The sequence below is a fragment of the Garra rufa genome, chromosome 12 (assembly GCF_049309525.1).
Source record: "Garra rufa chromosome 12, GarRuf1.0, whole genome shotgun sequence".
Lineage (NCBI taxonomy): Eukaryota > Metazoa > Chordata > Actinopteri > Cypriniformes > Cyprinidae > Garra > Garra rufa.
The window spans coordinates 5,149,192-5,169,582 of NC_133372.1; the positions used below are offsets into that span (position 1 = coordinate 5,149,192).

Here is a 20,391-nt window from a genome sequence, read left to right on the forward strand (position 1 = left end):
CATAGAAGAAACTTTTTGTTTAAATGGTTCCATAACGAATCTTTAACATCTGAAGGACCTTTCTGTTTCACAAAAGGTTCTTTGTGGCGAAAGAAGGTTCTTCATAAAGGTACGAAAGCGATGGTTCTTTAACGAACCTTTGACTGAATGGTTCTTTGTGAAACCAAAAATGGTTCTTCTATGGCATCGCTTGCACACGATTTTAAGCATTGCGGGTTAAAAGCAAGTGATTTTAAGCCATTAAAACGCAATCAGAAGTGAAAGAGAACTCATTTTGGTGTTCATATGTTATAAACAGAGTTATTTTTGTCAATTTATAGGCCTTGAAGGGTTAAATACACACACTTGTATGTGTGAAAATGCTTGTCTTTTAAATATCCTCATAAACACAGCAATTTAAGTCTTAAGTGAAAGCAAACAGCTGAGAAAGAAAACACGTGTAAAAGTATATTGGACCTGGGCAGCTCTTAAAGTGACAGCAGTTTTTTTTTTTTTTGGTTTTGTGGTCATTTCTGTGGTATCAATAATGTTGATATCATAAAGACCTTATTTAAATATATATCCTGCACTACAAAACTAGCACAGGTATATTTGTAGCAATAGCCAACAATACATTGTATGGGTCAAAATTACAGATTTTTCTTTTATGCCAAAAATCATTAGGATATTAAGTAAAGATCCAGTTCCATTAGAACATTTTTTAAATTTCCTAAATATCAAAACTTAATTTTTGATTAGTAATATGCATTGCTAAGAACTTCATTTGGACAATTTTAAAGGCAACTTTCTCAATATTAAGATAAAAAAAAATGTTGCACCTTTTTTAAATAGTTGTATCTCTGTCAAATATTTTCCTAACAAACCATACATCAATGTAAAGCTTATTTATTCAGCTTTCAGATTATCTATAAATCTCCAAAAATGACCCTTATGACTGGTTTTGTGGTCCAGGGTCACATACAACGTTACAATGAAATAAAATTACTCATATTGTGATATAAGAGGTCATATCCCATCGATATTAGACAGTATTTAAAGCACACACATTTTCTGCCACTGAATCACATTCATTTCAATGTACATTTAAAACATTATAAAAAACACCATGCAATTTACAATTTTTAAAACGACAAAAATTATCTTTTAATTTTGTCATTTTTAGAGACAATATAATATAATATTGCAACTGAAGTAAAACTTCACACACAAATTAGTTAAATAGCCATAGGAAATGCAGAAAATCAAATACAAGATTTATTAAGAAAATAGTGAAAAAGTACAACAGGAATACTACTAGAAATTTATAGTCAGCAGAAAAACAAGAGGTTACAACAAATCACTAAGCTCAAATTATTTTTAGCAATATTTCTGAAGAAATAAAAACTACATTTGGATAAAATTTTTAGTAAAGCTTTACATTTATTTCTTATGTTTAATTTCTAAAATTAGTAGTGCAACGATTAATCGCATCCAAAATAAACGTTTTTCTATAATATGTGACCCTCAACCACAAAACCAGTCATTAGGGTATTTTTTTTACATTGAGATTTGTAAATCATCTAAAAGCCGATGTATTGATTGTTGTATAGTTTGTTAGGATATGACAATATTTGGCCAAGATACAACTATTTGAAAATCAGGAATCTGAGGGTGCAAAAAAATAAAATAAAATAAATAAATAAAAAAATACTGAGAAAATCACCTTTAAAGTTGTCCAAATGAAGTTCTTAGCAACGCATAACACTAATCAAAAATCAAGTTTTAATATATTTACGGTAGGAAATTTAGAAATTATCTTCATGGTACATGATCTTTAATTAATATCCTATTGATTTTTGGCATTAAAGAAAAATCAATAATTTTGACCCATACAACGCATTTTTGGCTATTGCTACAAATGCTACTTAAAGACACACACATACAGTATATATTTTGAATGTATTTACATACTTTAAACATATTTAATATATAAACAAAGGTATTTTTCTTAAAAATGCATGCATGTGTGTGTATTTTCATTTATATAATAAATATACACAGTACACACACATATATTATGTAGACAAAAACCTTTATTTTGGATGCGATTAATTGTTGCCCAGCACTAAAAATTAGATTTGTTTTAATATGTGCTGCATTACCAAATAAATAGCAAATTTAGCAAATAGCAAATAGCAAATGTTCTCTTCCTCTTGTCTGTTTTTTTTCTCTCTCTTCTTCACACCTATGTTGATCTTGATAACGGATCCAGTGAAAAGCTTAAAACACAGTGGCAGAAAATGAGTCCATCAGCCACATCAGCCTCGGCGTGACCGTCGCCACCCACTTGTCAGAGGTTTGGCAGCTCTGAGGCAGAATTGCCGCAGTAAGCAGATTAACACGGGTCAGGATTGCAGTGGATTAAGTTGAGGAAGAACAGAGGAATGGAGTGAGAAGGCATGTCATGTTCAGACACCTGTTAACAGCCCTGTACTTTATGTGCTGGCACTGCAATGCATTTAAGAAGATGGATTTCATTCACATTCCAGAAAGAAAAGGGAGGAGAAAAGACAAGATCTTTATCAAAAGCATAATAATGGTTAACATCTCTAATGCTGTGGTTCTCAAGCGATTTGTCACAGAAAGCATGGGGGAAAACTATGATAAATGCAAACAATGAAATGCAATTAACTATAATCATAACGCCTCTCACGCCTTTTATTCTTCAAAAATGTATCCGTCACTTGGTAGAAGCCAAATTAAGGACATGCTAATGTAAAAAAGTTGCTTAAAAAATCTCACTTTTTATCACAACAAGGATGCATGGTTTGTGCAATTAAATATTTACACTAAAAAACTTAAAAAAAAATCTTATTGTATGCGATTTTAATAATTGTACCCATTTCAATAAAAAAGCAAAAGTAAAAAATAAAAATTAAAAAATAAAAAACATCTAAACCATGTTAGTATTCATAAACATTAATAACTAATTACTTATAAATAATTAAAACATCAATAAAATTAATTAAATAATTAAAAACATCAATGTTCTTATTCAGTCTATGCCACTTTAGTAATTGCTCACATTTAAATAAAAATAGTAAAAAAAAGAATAACACATTTATTATTAATAAATAATAAATCAATCAATCAATTTTTGTGTTCAGTCTGTGCCATAACTGTATACATATGCAATTTTATTTATTGTGTACACATTTTAATAAAATAAATAAAAATGTCTTTTTTTTATTCAGTCTTTACCATTTTAGTAACTGTACAATTAAATACAATTTTTTTTTAATTAAGTAAATAAAGGTAAATTTTCTTATTCCATCTCAACCATTTCAGTATTTGTACACATTTCATTTAAAATAAAAAAATGACTTAAATAATTAAAACATCAAATTAATTAAATAACTAAAAACATCAATGTTCTTATTCAGTCTATGCCATTTTAGTAATTGCACACATTTACGTAAAAATAGTAATAAATAAATATAAATAATCAATTTTTGTATTCGGCCTGTGCCATTTTAGTAACTGTACACATATGCAATTTTATTAATTGTACACATTTCAATAAAATTAAATAAATAAAAATGTAATTTTTTATTCAGTCTATACCATTTTAGTAACTGTACACATTTAAATAAAAATAATTTTAAAAAATTAAATAAATAAAGGTCAGTTTTTTTATTTCATCTAAACCATTTGAGTATTTGTGCACATTTCATTTAAAATAAAAAATGACTTAAATAATTAAAACATCAATACAATTAATTAAATATTTTAAAACATCAATGTTCTTATTCAGCATATGCCATTTTAGTAATTGCTCACATTTAGGTAAAAATAGTAATAAATAAATATAAATAATCAATTTTTGTATTCAGTCTGTGCCATTTTAGTAACTGTACAATTAAATAAAAATAATTTTTTAAAAATTAAGTAAATAAAGGTCAATTTTCTTATTCCATCTTAATCATTTCAGTATTTGTACACATTTCATATAAAATAAAAAAATTACTTAAATAGCTAAAACATCAATAAAATTAATTAAATAATTAAAACATCAATGTTCTTATTCAGTCTATGCCACTTTAGTAATTGCAAACATTTAGGTAAAAATAGTAATAAATAAATATAAATAATCAATTTTTGTATTCGGTCTGTGCCATTTTAGTAACTGTACACATATGCAATTTTACTAAAATAACAATTAAATAAATAAAAATGCAAAAATAAAAATTTAATAAATAAAATTTCATTTTTTATTCAGTCTACCATTTTAGTAACTGTACACATTTAAAGAAAACTAAATAAAGGTCAATTTTCTTATTTAATCTAAACCATTTTAGTATTTGCATACATTTCATTTTAAACAAAAATAAAACAATTACTTAACTAAAACATTAATAAAATTAATTAAATTATGAAAAACTTTAACGTTCTTATTCAGTCTATGCCATTTAGTAATTGCACACATTTAAATAAAAATAGTAAAAACAAATAATCCATTTTTTTATTCAGTCTGTGCCTTTTTAGTAACTGCACACATATGCAATTTTACTAATTGTACGAATTTCAATGAAAGCAAAAAATAAATAAATAAATAAAAATATATTTTTTTAATAAAAATAAAAATGACATTTTTTATTCAGTCTATACCATTTTAGTAACTGCACACATTTAAATAAAAGTAGTAATAAATAAATAAATAATCAATTTTTGTATTCAGGCTGTGCCATTTAAGTAACTGTACACATGCAATTTTAATTGTACACATTTCAAAGGAAGCAAAAATTAAAATTAAAATTAAATTAAATAAAAATGTCATTTGTTATTCAGTCTATACCATTTAAGTAACTGTACACATGCAATTTTAATTGTACACATTTCAAAGGAAGCAAAAATTAAAATTAAAATTAAATTAAATAAAAATGTCATTTGTTATTCAGTCTATACCATTTTAGTAACTGTACACATTTATATAAAAATAATGTAAAATATTAAATAAATAAAGGTCAATTTTCTAATTCCATCTAAACCATTTTAGTATTCATACACATTTAATTTAAAATAAAAAATAGAAAATAACTTTAATAATTAAAAACATCAATGTTCTTATTCAGTCTATGCCATTTTAGTATTCATACACATTTAATTTAAAATAAAAAATAGAAAATAACTTTAATAATTAAAAACATCAATGTTCTTATTCAGTCTATGCCATTTTAGTATTCATACACATTTAATTTAAAATAAAAAATAGAAAATAACTTTAATAATTAAAAACATCAATGTTCTTATTCAGTCTATGCCATTTTAGTATTCATACACATTTAATTTAAAATAAAAAATGACTTAAATAAAACATCAATAAAATTTATTAAATAATGTTCTTATTCAGTCTATGCCATTTTAGTAATTTCACACATTTAAATAAAAAAAAACGTAATAAACATATACTACTTGTACACATTTCAATAAAAGCAAAAATAAAAATGAAAAATTAAATAAATAAAAATGTCATTTTTTATTCAGTCTATACCATTTTAATAACTGTACACATTTAAATAAAAATTATTTTAAAACAATGAAATAAATAAAGGTCAAAATTTTTAATAATTAAAAAAATCTGTTTTTATTTGGTCTATGCCATTTTAGTAAATTGCAAACATTCAAATTTAAAAAAAAATTAAAAATATCATTAAATCATCAATTTTTGTATTCAGACTGTGCCATTTTAGTAACTGTACACATATATAAAAAAAATGTTGTGCAATTTTATTTTGTTATGGTGTAAATCTCCAACATAAAATCCATGTCCTGAAGCAAAACCAGTTGAGATCCGCTGCTTTAGTGCGCATTAATGTAATTACACCACAATAAAAAGAACTTGGTGCCAAGTATGAGATGTTCAATTTCTTCTTTGACAGTTACAACCAACATCTGAGTGAGTGTAAAAATGTCTGAGTGCCGTTTTTTGGGTTGGGTGCTTTTTTTTTCCCATCTGTACCTACGTGTGTGTGTGTGTGTGTGTGTGTGTATCTGTGTGTGTTAAGCTGTTGAGGTCCTCTTGAGCTCTTTGATGTGTATCAGGGTTGTGCTCTGTTATAGGGATTTTGTGAGTTGACAGCTGCTTGAATATGTGGCGGTACTGCGATGGCAGTGGGTTAAAGAATGCTGGGAACAGGATTAGGATCATATTCTGGCAGTGGCTGTCAGTTCATCAATGGGCTCAGGTTCCCCAGTGACAGCTCTCCTTTGCCGCACGGCTAAGACCTTTAGAGGAGCCATAAAGGAGTGTGAAAAAGGCCCATTTCAATGGCGTGGTATGAGTTTTGTTCTAACCTTGCTGGGTGTGCATAAAGCAGAGAAGTCAGGAAATATCACAGGGGTGCGTCTGATTTTAACACTCGGGAGACTTTGCATGAACAAGCATTTATAGAAAACTATTTGTAAAGTTTATGTTTAAACTCAGTCTCAATGGGTGCAAAGCCAATAAAAAAAGTTTAAATCGCTCACATCATGACTACACTTGGTTTAAATGTTGCTAGTTGCAAAATGATTAATCTGCAGAGCTGTAGGCACTAAACTCACTTAAGATTTTTTTTACTTTTATTGTTGGTTCTTCTGGTGTTTAGTAATAATAGTATGAGCAATATCCTCATTGCCTCAGAGTGAAAGGACAAACTGAGATTCTGAGCACCGAACAGGCGCTATTTATATAACAATGTGGGCGGTCTTGTATTAAATGTATTCATCTAACATAACAAAAGTCCAAGGGAGTTTTACTATATGTGACCCTGGACCACAAAACCTTAAGTAGCACGGGTATAATAGACAAACAGGTCAAAATTATAGATTTCTTTTATGCCAAAAATTATTAGGATATTAAGTAAAGATCATGTTCCATGAAGATAGTTTGTAAATTTCCTACCGTAAATATATCAAAACTTAATTTTTGATTAGTAATATGCATTGCTAAGAACTTCATTTGGACAACTCTAAAGGTGCTTTTCTCAATATTTAGATTTTTATGCACCCTCAGATTCCAGATTTTCAAATAGTCCGTACATCAATGGAAAGCTTATTTTATAGGCATTGTTCTGACTGGTTTTGTGGTCCAGGGTCACATATGTGACCCTGGACCACAAAACCAGTCATAAGGTTAAATTTGTCAAAACTGAGATTTATACATCATATGAAAGTTCAATAAATAAGCTTTCTATTGATATATGGTTTGTTAGGATAGGACAATATTTGGCTGAGATACATCTATTTGAAATCAGAAATCTGAGGGTGCAAAAAAATCAAAAAGACTGTCACGTATCTGGTCTTCCCTGTCATCATAAACTCTTGCACCACACTTCATGGACTTCATTCCCCATAAGCCACTGCACTAATCACTGCATTCACCTGGCCCTTGTTTCTCACTGCTCTGATTAGTTCTCACAGCTGCACCTCATCACTCTGACTGCATTTAAGCCACTCACACACACAGCCACCTTGCGAAGTCTTATTGTTCCCATGGTCGTAATTCTAAGCATTTATCTCTGTGTTGGATTCTCTGTGTATGACTCTGGACTTTGTACCCCGTTGACGATTCCTGCTACCTGCCATTGCGACCATTGCCTGTCTATTGAACTGTTTCCCGGATTACCTACGTTGTTCCTGTTTTCTGGTGTTTACTCTTGCCGTTTGACCATTCTCAATAAATGCTGCAAATGGATCCGCACGTCTCAGTCTGACTCCCTGTGACAAAGACTGAGAAAATCACCTTTAAAGTTGTCCAAATTAGGTTCTTAACAATGCATATTACAAATCAAAAATTACATTTTGATATGTTTACAGTAGGAATTTTACAAAAAATCTTCATGGAACATGAACTTTACTTAATTTCTTAATGATTTTTGGCATAAAAGAAAAATCAAAAATTTTGACCCATGCAATGTATTTTTGGCTATTGCTACAAATATACCCCAGCGACTTAAGACTGGTTTTGTGGTCCAGGGTCACATATATGCTTGCGAGTGGAGGAAGCAGGGCTCGACAGTACCGGCATTTCCATTGTACTTGCGACTAAAGATTTAGGAGTATTTAGGAGTATGCGCGTGAATAAAAAGTGTGTCCGTGTGTCTTAAAGGACTCCACTTCTAAAATAAAAATTCCCTGATAATTTACTCACCCACATGTCATCCAGGATGTTTATGTCTTTCCTTCTTCAGTTGCAAAAAATGTAGTTTTTTGAGGAAAACATTCCAGGATATAGTGGACTTCAATGGTGCTCAACGGATTGAAGGTTAAAAATGCAGTTTAAATGCAGCTTAAAAGAGATCTACATGATCTCAAATGAGAAGCAAGGGTCTTATCTAGCGAAACAATCTGTTATTTTCAAAAAAATTACAATTTTTATATTTTTTTTCCTTAAATTTTCATCTTGTCTAGCTCTGTGATGCACATGTGTACTCTGTGTATTCGGTTCAATACAGTTAGGTTAAAACTTTCATGCCATTTTCTCCTCCAACTTCAAAATCATCCTACATCGCTGCAGAAGTACCGACCCAGTGTTTACAAAGTGAACAAGCAAAGAAAATCAAAAGCCCTTTACAAAAAAAAAATGTAAAACAGCAATTTAGGGCGATTTTGAAGTTGGAGGAGAAAATGAGATGGGAGTTTTGACATACTCTAACTTTATACTGTGTGTAAATATTAATTTAAGAAAATGACTGATCATTTCATTAGCCATTCAATTTAATTTTAATGGAACCATTTAGACAAAAAGGGTTCTTCCACGGCATTGTGAAGCACCTTTATTTTTAAGAGAATATATTAAAAATATTTTTAAGAGAGTGTATTCCTGCGCACTGCATCTCACACGTTTAGACGCAAAGACACATCTGTGTGAACGGACCCTCATTCTATGCAAAATTGTCCAATAACACGGGCCTCAGATACAGTGGTGGGAAAAAGTGTTGGCCCCCTTCCTGATTTTTTATTTTTTTGAATGTTTGTCACACTTTAATGTTTCAGATCATCAAACAAATTTAAATATTAATCAAATATAACACAAGCAAACACAACATGCAGTTTTTGAATGAAGTATTTTTTATTATGAAGGGAAAACAAAATCCAAACCTACATGGCCCTGTGTGAAAAAGTGTTTGCCCCCTAAACTTAACTGGTTGGGCCACCCTTAGCAGCAACAACTGCAATTAAGCGTTTGCGATAACTTGCAATGAGTCTTTACAGCGCTGTGCAGGAATTTTGTCCCACTCATCTTGGCAGAATTGTTGTAATTCAGCCATATTGGAGGGTTTTCGACCATGAACCGCCTTTTTAAGGTCATGCCACAGCATCTCAATAGGATTCACGTCAGGACATTGACTAGGCCACTCCAAAGTCTTCATTTTGTTTTTCTTCAGCCATTCAGAGGTAGATTTGCTGGTGTGTTTTAGATCATTGTCCTGCTGCAGAACCCAAGTTCACTTCCGCTTGAGGTCACGAACAGATGGCCGGACGTTGTCCTTCAGGATTTTTTGGTAGACAGCAGAATGCATGGTTCCATTTATCACAGCAAGTCTTCCAGGTCCAGAAGCAGCAAAACAGCCCCAGACCATCACACTACCACCAGCATATTTTACTGTTGGCCAGATGTAATGGGACACACACCTTCCTAAAAGTTCATCTTTTGTCTAGTCAGGTCACAGAGTATTTTCCCAAAAGTCTTGGGGATCATCAAGATGTGTTCTGGCAAAACTGAGACGAGACTTTATGTTCTTTTTGCTCAGCAGCGGTTTTCGTCTTGGAACTCTGCTATGCAGGCCATTTTTGCCCAGTCTCTTTCTTATGGTGGAGTCATGAACACTGACCTTAACTGAGGCAAGAGAGGCCTGCAGTTCTTTAGATGTTGTTATGGGCTCTTTTGTGACCCCTTGGATGAGTCGTCGATGCCTTCTTGGGGTAATTTTGGTCGGCTGGCCACTCCTGGGAAAGTTCACCACTGTTCCATGTTTTCGCCATTTGTGGATAATGGCTCTCACTGTGGTTCACTGGAGTCCCAAAGCTTTAGAAATGGCTTTATTACCTTTTCCAGACTGATAGATCTCAATTACTTTCTTTCTCATTTGTTCCTGAATTTCTTTGGATCTCAACATGATAGCTTTTGAGGATATTTTGGTCTACTTCACTTTGTCAGGCAGGTCCTATTTAAGTGATTTCTTGATTGCGAACAGGTGTGGCAGTAATCAAGCTTGGGTGTGGCGAGAGAAACTGAACTCAGGTGTGATAAACCACAGTTATGTTTTAACACTTTTTCACACAGGGCCATGTGGGTTTGGATTTTTTTCCTCTTCAAAACAACCCCCTTCATTTAAAAACAGCATGCTGTGTTTACTTGTGTTATCTTTCATTAATATTTAAATTTGTTTGATGATCTGAAACATTAAAGTGTGACAAACATGGAAAAAAATAAAAAAATCAGGAACACTTTTTCACACCACTGTAAAATGAGTCGTATTCAGCTGGTTATGTGACCTCAACATGTTTGCCTCCAAGAGGGGACCCGCTTCATGTAAATAAAACAGCTATTATTAGGCACCCAATGTGACAGAAAAAGAGAAAATACCTGAGCAGCAAGCAGCAAAAAACTGAAAGCAACCACTTTGCAAGACATTTTTATAGGAGTGACATGAAACATCAAACTCCTCCAGCGCTCTCAGCGCTAAGACAACAGAAGAAGCCGCTCAGCAGAACTTCATTCCTCACTTCAGAGGTTTAAAGCAGATTCTCTATAATTCCCCTCGACAGGATTCTGAGTCAAAACTCTGCAAAGCGGCGTAGTTTTACCCTTCCATCTGACCCGCCCGACGACTCGCTCTGCCAGCCCTGCAAAACAATACTTTCACAATACCTCCGGACTTTTATTGTTGGCGCGGCGTTATATAATTCCAGGAATTACTGACAGGCAAGGATATGCTAAATCCTCCTCTGCTCTTCCTGAAAGTGGATGAGACAGACTCGGCGAGCAGCGGCTCTCTTTCCGCCTTCTGACTTGGTCGGTAATCCCGATACGCACTGTCTGCATTTTTACTGTATGTGTTTAAGCGCATTTGCAGAGCATTTATCTCCCCAATGTAAACCAATTTGGCTATAAGGGCCTCAGGGCGAGCTCACCGCCGAGGGAAAGAAAGGAAAACTCAAACGTAGCAGAGGCGTGGTGAGGGGTGCTGTGACGTAGAGCAAAAACATGAGAAAAGAAGAAAAGAAGCAGAACGGCGCAGGAGAAAAGAGAATCCTGTCCAGAGGCGATGCTTCCCGTTTGTGCAATAAGAACCCAAAAGCCGCCAAAACCTGAATCACTGGACTGTTGAATCGCAGAAATCTTCACAATCATCGTTATCCCCTAATCCGGCTGTATGTGACGGGCCAGACATACTTTTCAACTTCCAGTCAGGTGTCTGTACTTCATGAAACATTTGTGCATACAGGTTTATCCACTGCTTGTAATCTCAAAAATACATTTTTCTTCAGAAACATTTGCCACCATGATTTTAAGTCCTGATCAAAATCACCTGGCAACACTTTCTAGTAACCCAATCACATTAATAACTATATTACCTTAAAGGGATAGTAAACCCAAATTCTTTCATCATTTACTCACCATGTTGTTCCAAATCTGAATGAGTTTTTTCTTCTGCGGAACCAGTTGATGGTCCCAATTGACTTCCATATGCAAAATTACTATGGAAGTCAGTGGCAATGGAACATTTTTGGGTGAACCGTCCCTTTAAAAAAATCTCTATCACACACAGTTGAGGTCAAAGGTTTACATACACCTTGCAGAATCTGCAAAATGTTAATTATTTTACCAAAATAAGAGGGATCATATGAAATGCATGTCATTTTTTATTTAGTACTGACCTGAGTAAGATATTTCACATAGAAGACCTTTACATTTAGTCCAAAAATAAGAGTTGAATTCATAAAAATGACCCTGTTCAAAAGTTTACATACACTTGATTCTTAATACTGTGTTGTTACCTGAATGATCCACAGCTGTGTTTTTTTCTTTAGTGATAGTTGTTTATGAGTCCCTTGTTTGTCCTGAACAGTTAAACTGTCTGCTGTTCTTCAGAAAAATCCTTCAGGTCCCACAAATTCTTTGGTTTTTCAGCATTTTTGTGTATTTGAACATTTTTCAATAATGACTGTATGATTTTGAGATCCATCTTTTCACACTGAGGGATATGCAACTATTACAGAAAGTTCATACACTCCCTGATGAATTAGAAGGAAAAAAGATGCATTAAGGGCGGTGAAAATTTTTGAACAGAATGAAGATGTGTAGATTTTTCTTATTTTGCATTTTTTTTTCTATTACAAAAAGGCACTTTTTCTGGTCCAAAAGAGTTAAAAGGCTATTCTGGACATCTCAATATAAGCATTAAAACTGCCTAAAACTTTGCACACTGATGCATTTCGGTCTTCAGCCTTCCTCAGAGTGTGTCAGGTGCCTTGGATTCTTTTAGTTGTTTCAAACCCAACCAAAAAGCACCTTCTGCTATTATTTCACAAGTAGAGCTTGAAGATGTCTCACACATCCTATTTTTTCATTTAGTACTGCCCTTGAGAAGCTACAGAAGACGCTTGCATGTTTCCCAGAAGACAAAATAAGTTAAATTTGCCCTGATATTCAAATATCAAATATCTTAATGCATCATGTTTTCTTTTAATGCATCAGTGAGCGTTTGAATCTTCTGTAATAGTTGCATATGAGTCCCTCAATTGTCCTCAGTATGAAAAGATGGATCTCAAATCATAGTTATTGTTGGAAAGGGTTCAAATAAACAAAAATGCTGAAAAACCAAAGAATTTGTGGGAGCTGAAGGATTTTTCTAAAGAACAGCTGGCAGTTTAACTGTTCAGGACAAAGAAGAAACTCGTGAACAACTATCACTAAACAAAAAAACACAGCTGTGGATCATTCAGGTAACAACACAATATTAAGAATCAAGGGGATGTAAACTTTTGAACAGGGTCATTTTTATAAATTCAACTATTATTTTCTCTTGTGGACTATATGTAATTGTTTTTATGTCAAATATCTTATTCAGGTCAGTACTAAATAAAAATAACATGTATTGTGCATAATCTTATTTTGGTAAAATAGCTAACATTTAGCAGATTCTGCAAGGTGTATATAAACTTTTGACCTCAACTGTAAGTGTTTGTTTGATTGGAAACAAAGGGCAGGTTTTTCAGTTCAAAAACACAGAAAGAACATAATATTGTGAAATATTATTACAATTGAAAATAACGGTTTTCTAATGTAATATATTTTAAAATGTAATTTATTCCTTTGATGCAAAGCTGAATTTTTAGCATCAGCAGTACAGCAGTCTTATGCCAGTAGTACGCTGATTTGGTGATGCATTTTTTCAGAGTTCATCAGGATATTAATTGTCGTTTGTTAGTGTAACTTTTTCTTATTCATTCAAAAAAACCTTACTTTGCATGCTAAAATTAGTGTTAGGATCCATTTCAAAAGTGAACAGGAAAGAGAACAATAAAACGAGAAGAAATCAAAGCGTCTCTAACGAGTTTTCATCCTTGATGACTTATGTAAATGAAGAATGTAAAATGTGCGCAAAACCCAGAACAGACAAATATTTACATTACATCGGAGCTGATGGCGTCATGTGTCATTAAGTCCAGTTAAAGCCTTTCCAACCGAAGTCATCATTCAGGGCACAGAAATGAGTGCCGCTCATCTCGTAAAAGACAGCCAAGCAAGGACGATGGCTTTCCAGTGAACCTGTGACACACAGCTCTGATTCATTTTTAGTTTAATGAATTTGCATGGCACTAAATTATACAAAATGATACAGAATCCTCATTCAGACTTGAAGCTGCATTGCTTCTATAGTGAGTGCAAATATTCATGTTTCATTAAACATTGTGAAGAATGATTGAGAGGTATTTGCTAGTTATTAAAGGTGTGCAATTTCAGCAGCACTATCTCCACCAAATGTTATCACAAAAATAAAGCCTGATTTCACATAAATTCTTCTCAGTTGACAAACATATGAATATTAATCTGAAATTAGACAAATATAGCAAATCAACATTACAGTACCATTCTGTCTTCCAAAACGTTAACACAACAATCAGATTTAAATTACAATTAAATGTACAATGGTAAAAATGCATCATGCAGAGTTCAGAGTCTTGTTCTTATCTAAAAAAAAATCATAATCATATCAACTAAAACTTTTAATGAACAAACATGATTTGTAAATTATCTAGAACTCTAGAACATCTCTGGATGTTTCTACGGTTCACAGAATTAGTGCAGGCCTGCTTGTAATTCACCTGGGACTGAACCGTTAGCAGCCCACAAACATACAGAGCAGATTTTCAGTCATTAATGTTTCTTGGTGAGTTTGTTCTTGGCTGTGAGCTGCTCCACCTCTCTCATAAAGCGCAGGCACATTTCATCTTGCCACGGCAGAGACACACACTGCACTGCCACAGGGAGACCAACGCCACCCTTCACCGCCTGAAAACACGTTTCACTATATTAGAAGATATCTTATAGACCTCAGTTGTTTTTATATTAGGCTAATGATATTTTCTATGGCCTACCCCTAAATATAACCATCACAGAAACCTGTGCAAAACCCTAAACTGATATAGAAACATGATCTGAACAATTTACAAGACTTTTAAACAAGTGATGACACACAAAATGCATGTCATGATATTTGATTATATTAGTGAGGACGTTTGTATGGAAGCCCGTTAACGCCACTGAATAAAAATACAAATGAAAATAAATAAAAATTGCGACCTTTTATCTCACAATTACTCACGACTTTTTTCTCGCAATTGCAAGTTTATATCTCGCAATCCTTTTTTTTCCTCAGAATTGCGTCATATAAAGTCGGAATTCTGTCTTTTTTTTCCAAACTGTGTGATATAAAAGCACAATTGAAAAACAAATCTAAATTGTGAAATACAAATTTGCAATAGTAAGAAAAAAAGTCAGAATGGCGAGTTCATATCTTGCAATTCTGACTTTATTTGTCACAATTGTGACTTTATAACTCGCATTTGTGCATTTATATCTCACAGTTCTGAGAAAAAAAAAGTGAATTGCGAGAAAAAAAATTCACAATTGCAAGTTAATTTCTCACAATTGTGATTTTATATCTCACAGTCCTGACTTTATATCTAGCAATTCTGACTTTTTTTCTCGTAATTGCGACTTTGTATCTCGCCATTCTGACTTTTTTCTTACTATTGCAAGTTTGTATTTCACAATTTAGATTTTTTTTTCTTAGAATTGCGTCATGTAAACTTGCAATTCTGACTTTTTTTTCCGAACTGTGTGATATAAAAGCACAATTGAAAAAAAAAACTAAATTGTAAAATACAAACTTGCAATAGTAAGAAAAAAAAAGTCAGAATGGCGAGTTTATATCTTGCAATTCTGACTTTATTTCTCACAATTGTGACTTTATAACTCGCAATTGTGCATTTATATCTCACAGTTCTGAGAAAAAAAGTTGAATGGTGATATACAAAGTCAATATTGCGAGAAAAAAGTCAGAATTGCAAGTTTATTTCTCACAATTGTGATTTTATATCTCACAGTTCTGAGAAAAAAAGTCTGAATTGTGAGATACAAAGTCAAAATTGCGAGAAAAAAAGTCAGAATTGCAAGTTAATTTCTCACAATTGTGATTTTATATCTAACAGTTCTGACTTTTTTCTCGCAATTGCCACTTTGTATCTCGCCATTCTGACTTTTTTTCTTACTATTGCAAGTTTGTATTTCACAATTTAGATTTTTTTCAGAATTGCATCATATAAACTTGCAATTCTGACTTTTTTCTCCAAAACTGTGATATAAATGCACAATTGCGAGTTATAGTCAAAATTGCTAGATATAAAATCAGAATTGTGAGAAATAAATTTAGAATGGCAAGATATGAACTCGTAATTCTGACTCTTTTTCTGGCAATTACGACTTTGTATCTCGCCATTCTGACTTTTTTTCTTACTATTGCAAGTTTGTATTTCACAATTTAGATTTTTTTTTCTTAGAATTGCGTCATGTCAATTTTAGCTCTACACTGAGAATTAAACCTTCAAAGACTATAAAATGTTATGGAGATGAAACAAAACAAGCTTGGAAACATTTTTTTTCCATGTTATAACGAGTTATTTATAACAACACATAAAAACTATAAGTAAAACTATCAGAATATTAACAAAAAAAAAAAAAAAAACTGTCATCCTATATTTATTACTGTGGAAATAATTTTAAAAATAAGCATAGGAAAATCAGTCCCCTTAGATTAAAATGACCCAAAAATACACAGCATCACATAACTTGAGAAAAAAAGTAGTAAACCTATATAAGACCATTATATTTAATCAAATCATAAAGCTTCTAGTATGATAAAGCATATGTCTTTATGTTTTTAAGACACCAGTTTAATTTGAAAGAAAATGTTTGTACTTTCTGTCAAGCTGCCATGTGTATTCCAAAATTTTCTGAGAAAATATGTCTTATTGGAGACAAAAAAACACATTATGTTCGGAATACTGTTGAATGATTTTATAAATTTATATAATGTTGATTCTTCACAAATGCAAACGTATCAAGAGTTCTAAAGTCAGAAACCTTATTTTTCTGTTTTTAAAAGAGACTTTTTTTATAATTACTTTCCATCATTTGAATATATGAAAAGTAAAAAGGCCCAGAAACTTATCGGAATAATAAGAGAACTTGATTTGCTTGAAGAGGAATGAAGAGACCGCTACTTACATTTGCTTTCTTTTTCTTTTCTTTCTCAGAATATTTGTAATTTTATTGGTACTTTGCATCAGTTTTGTCTGGTATGTGCTTTGCTTAACGTCTGTTTATTTACATATATCAATGCAATTGTATATGTATATTATGTTCAATATGTTCACTTGTAAAATGTGTAGTTTCTTCTTTGTAATCGTGACCATGCTGCCACCTTGTGGTAGTCAGGCATTCATCTCAGACAGAGTTCATTCAAGTTTATTTCAAGGTTGACAAAAACAGCATATGCTTTTCATGCAAGTTTAATGCAACTTCAGTACTCTTGCACTGTGAAAACGCACCTTAACGAAGAGTTTGTCCCACGCGTCCCCATGGGCACCCTTGTAGTGACTGAGCTGAGCCTCGTCCTCCTCCGTCACTGTAGACACGCTCACCACCCCGGCAGGAAAGTTCAGCAGGTTGTACAGGGCGGTGTAACTCAGAGCACCTTCAGGAGTGGAGAAAGTTTACTGCATCTAGGTGACTGTTACTGGCCTTAGGTAATGCTAAAATTATTATTGTTGAGTTAATAAGTAACATTAAACTGCAGAAACCTACAAACTGTAGTTTGCTCAGTTTTTGACCCGCTATAAGTAAATCATTGACAGGAGGTATAAAATTGGCATGTGGGCAAAACAAATCAGCTTTAGTAGTAAAATAAAACTGTAGAGTAAAAATGTAATAATTAGGGGTGGGCATAGATTAATTTTTTTAATCTAGATTAAATCTTGGAATTAATCTAGATTAATCTAGATTAAAATGGCTAATTTGAATTCTGGTGAAGGCATTCAGAATATGCGTGCTACCCAAATAATGACTAAAAGTAAGTCTTCGAGAACGGGCCAGGTGGCGCATTAGACCAGGCGCTCATCTCCTGTTTCCAAAATGCATCACAAACTGCTTGACAATTGCATTTACAACATAAGTACCTATACAAACTTGTGTAACCAAGTACTTCTGCGCAAAAGGCTGCACGACGTACGCGTTGCCGTTAAATACACAGACGCGCACGGGAAAGAATAGCCTATCTGCGTGCATAGTCTTCGATTAAACTGCGTTGCTTTTAGAAGCGTCAATTCAGTTGTTGCATATAGTTTAATGTCTTTATTTCGGGATTATCAAAGTAAATTATAACTCAAACTTGAGATTTTACTGGGGCACAGCAGATTTTCACTGGGGCGCGTGCCCCAGTAAAAAGGGTCTAGCAACGCACGCACCTGCCCTGAAGCGGCTTCATAACTGCATCCATTGCAGACTTTGCACGTCTCATTTGATGTGGTAATTTCACAGAAGTTGAAGACTCGTTCTCGCCCCCTACAGTGCAATTCGACTAGGTATACGTCATCCGCGCTAAAATATCAAGGTGAAAGTCATCATATCTTGCGTAGTTTAGACCCAGCTCCCAACCCAACTTTGAGAATAGATTAACGGCGATATTTTTTTTATCGCCCGTAAGAGTCTCACGTTAACGCAGCACGTTAACGCCGATAACGGCCCACCACTAGTAATAATACAGATTAATAATTAAAGGAATAGTTCACCCAAAATTGCTCATAATATACTCAACTTCAGGGCATCCAAGATACAGTGAGGGAAAAAACTATTTAATCCCCTGCTGATTTTATACTGGACAAAGAAATGACCAGTCTATAATTTTAATGGTAGGGTAATTTTAGCAGTGAGAGAGAGATAGGGGGCGGAATCGGGAAAGGTCCTCGAGTCGGGATTCGAACACGGGACGCCCGGAGCGCAACAACGCTGAATGTCGGCGAGCTGCCCACAAGAGCACCTGAACTCTCTGTACAAATAAACCTACCATTAAAACTACAGACTGATCATTTCTTTGTTAGTGGGCAAATGTACAAAATCAGCAGGAGATCAAACATTTTTTTTCCCTCGCTGTATAGATAAGCTTGTTACAGAACAGATTTGGAGAAATTTATATTGAAGGCAAGGAAATATTGTTGCGCTCAGACGAAGGCAATTTGTAAGTCCAGGTGCGTAAAAACCAATAAAGTATGGAAGAAGCTGTAGGTGGTTCGCACTCTTGAAAAAACTAGACAAAGTGAAGAAATTAACATTAAAATATTACTATACCCGCTCACCAGTGGATCCTGCAGTGAATGGGTGCCGTCAGAATGAGAGTCCAAAAAGCTGATAAAAACATCACAATAATCCACACCACTTCCAGTCCAACTTCTTGTAAAGAAAAAAGCTGCATGTTTGTAAGAAACAAATCCATCATTAAGATGTTTTCATCTTCAAATATTGCTTCCAGCTAAAATACAAGTCAACTATATACACAACATTGCTTTCTCCAGAAATACGAGTCCATAATCCATACTAACCAATAACCCCCCAGTTAAAAAATAAAAATCGATCCTATGCTATTTACTCAAATCAAAATCCATCCATGACTTTTTCACTGAAGAAAGCAGTATTATAGATGATGGACTCATATTTTAGCCAGAATTAATGCTTTTATGTTGAAATGTCTTAATAAAAAACGTGTGTTTTATTTTCTCACAATCCTGCAGCTTTTCACTTCACAAGATGTTAATGGACTGGAGTGGTGTGGATTGTAATGTTTTTATCAGCTGTCTGTCTGACGGCACCTATTCACTGCAAAGGATCCATTGCTGAGCAAGTGATGTAAGGTTTCTCCAAATCTGTTTCCATGAAGAAGTAAACCTATCTACATCTTGACTAATTTTGTTCAGTAAATAAAATTTTTTGTGTAAACAAGATGTAGTAATTGACAGGAGACGTAACTGTAAATAGTAATGATGAGGAAATTAAAAGCTAAAAAAAATTAGGTGTCAGGTGTACGGTGTGTTTACAGGCACAATAATAATGTAAATGTGAGATAAAACAGTACTGCCGATGCTCCCGCAGTAACAGAAATTGTAGGCTGGTCCAAGCATCGGACACAACAAAACGTCCACATTCAGTCTCCTCCACTCTGCTATCACCTCCTGGATGTATTGCTGCAGGTTAAAAAAAAAAACAGAAAACCTTTTTAATCATATCAGAATCTTATTGAGAGTCTTATTTACTTATTGCTCAACTGTCACGATAATATACCGGAACAAGGACACTCAATATCATAAACTTTTTACAGACACAGGAGGGGAAGAATGTGGTCAATTTGGCTGAAAAAATGTCAAATTTAAAAGTTGAGGAAAGTGTGAGATGTGTTAGTACAAGTTGTGCAAAACCTGATGAGATGAGATTTGTGCAACAACTACAGGTTGCTCAAAAATATGCCTATGTGAAGACACCACGTTGGTTTTCGTCAGGATGGCTTTGACATTTTTTTTTACAGCAATGATTTAATTGGTTTAATGTACTACAACCATGACCATTAAAGGCACAAAGCAGGGCTCTATGCTTACTTACTTACTTACTCTATGCACATTTTAATAAATAATCAAAAATCTGATTTTGTGCCTTCCCATTACGAGGTGATATTTGACTCCTTAAAGTGATTTACAGGGGAATTTTGTCTTTTTACCTTTGTAATGGCATTTTTGGCAACTTTATTAAAAGTA

General features: G+C 33.3%; 1 protein-coding gene across 1 annotated transcript in view; it reads right to left on the reverse strand.

Annotated features, from left to right (window-relative positions):
- Window positions 1-13,880: 13,880 nt before the first annotated feature.
- Window positions 13,881-20,391, reverse strand: part of LOC141346872 (fatty-acid amide hydrolase 1-like) — a 29,089-nt gene continuing 22,578 nt past the window's right edge. The window contains exons 13-15 of the mRNA XM_073851832.1: window positions 19,719-19,827; window positions 17,143-17,288; window positions 13,881-14,542 (exon numbers count right to left, since the gene is read on the reverse strand). Coding sequence (XP_073707933.1) covers window positions 14,408-14,542; window positions 17,143-17,288; window positions 19,719-19,827 — 390 coding nt within the window. The 3' untranslated portion in view covers window positions 13,881-14,407. The remainder of the gene's footprint in view (window positions 14,543-17,142; window positions 17,289-19,718; window positions 19,828-20,391) is intronic.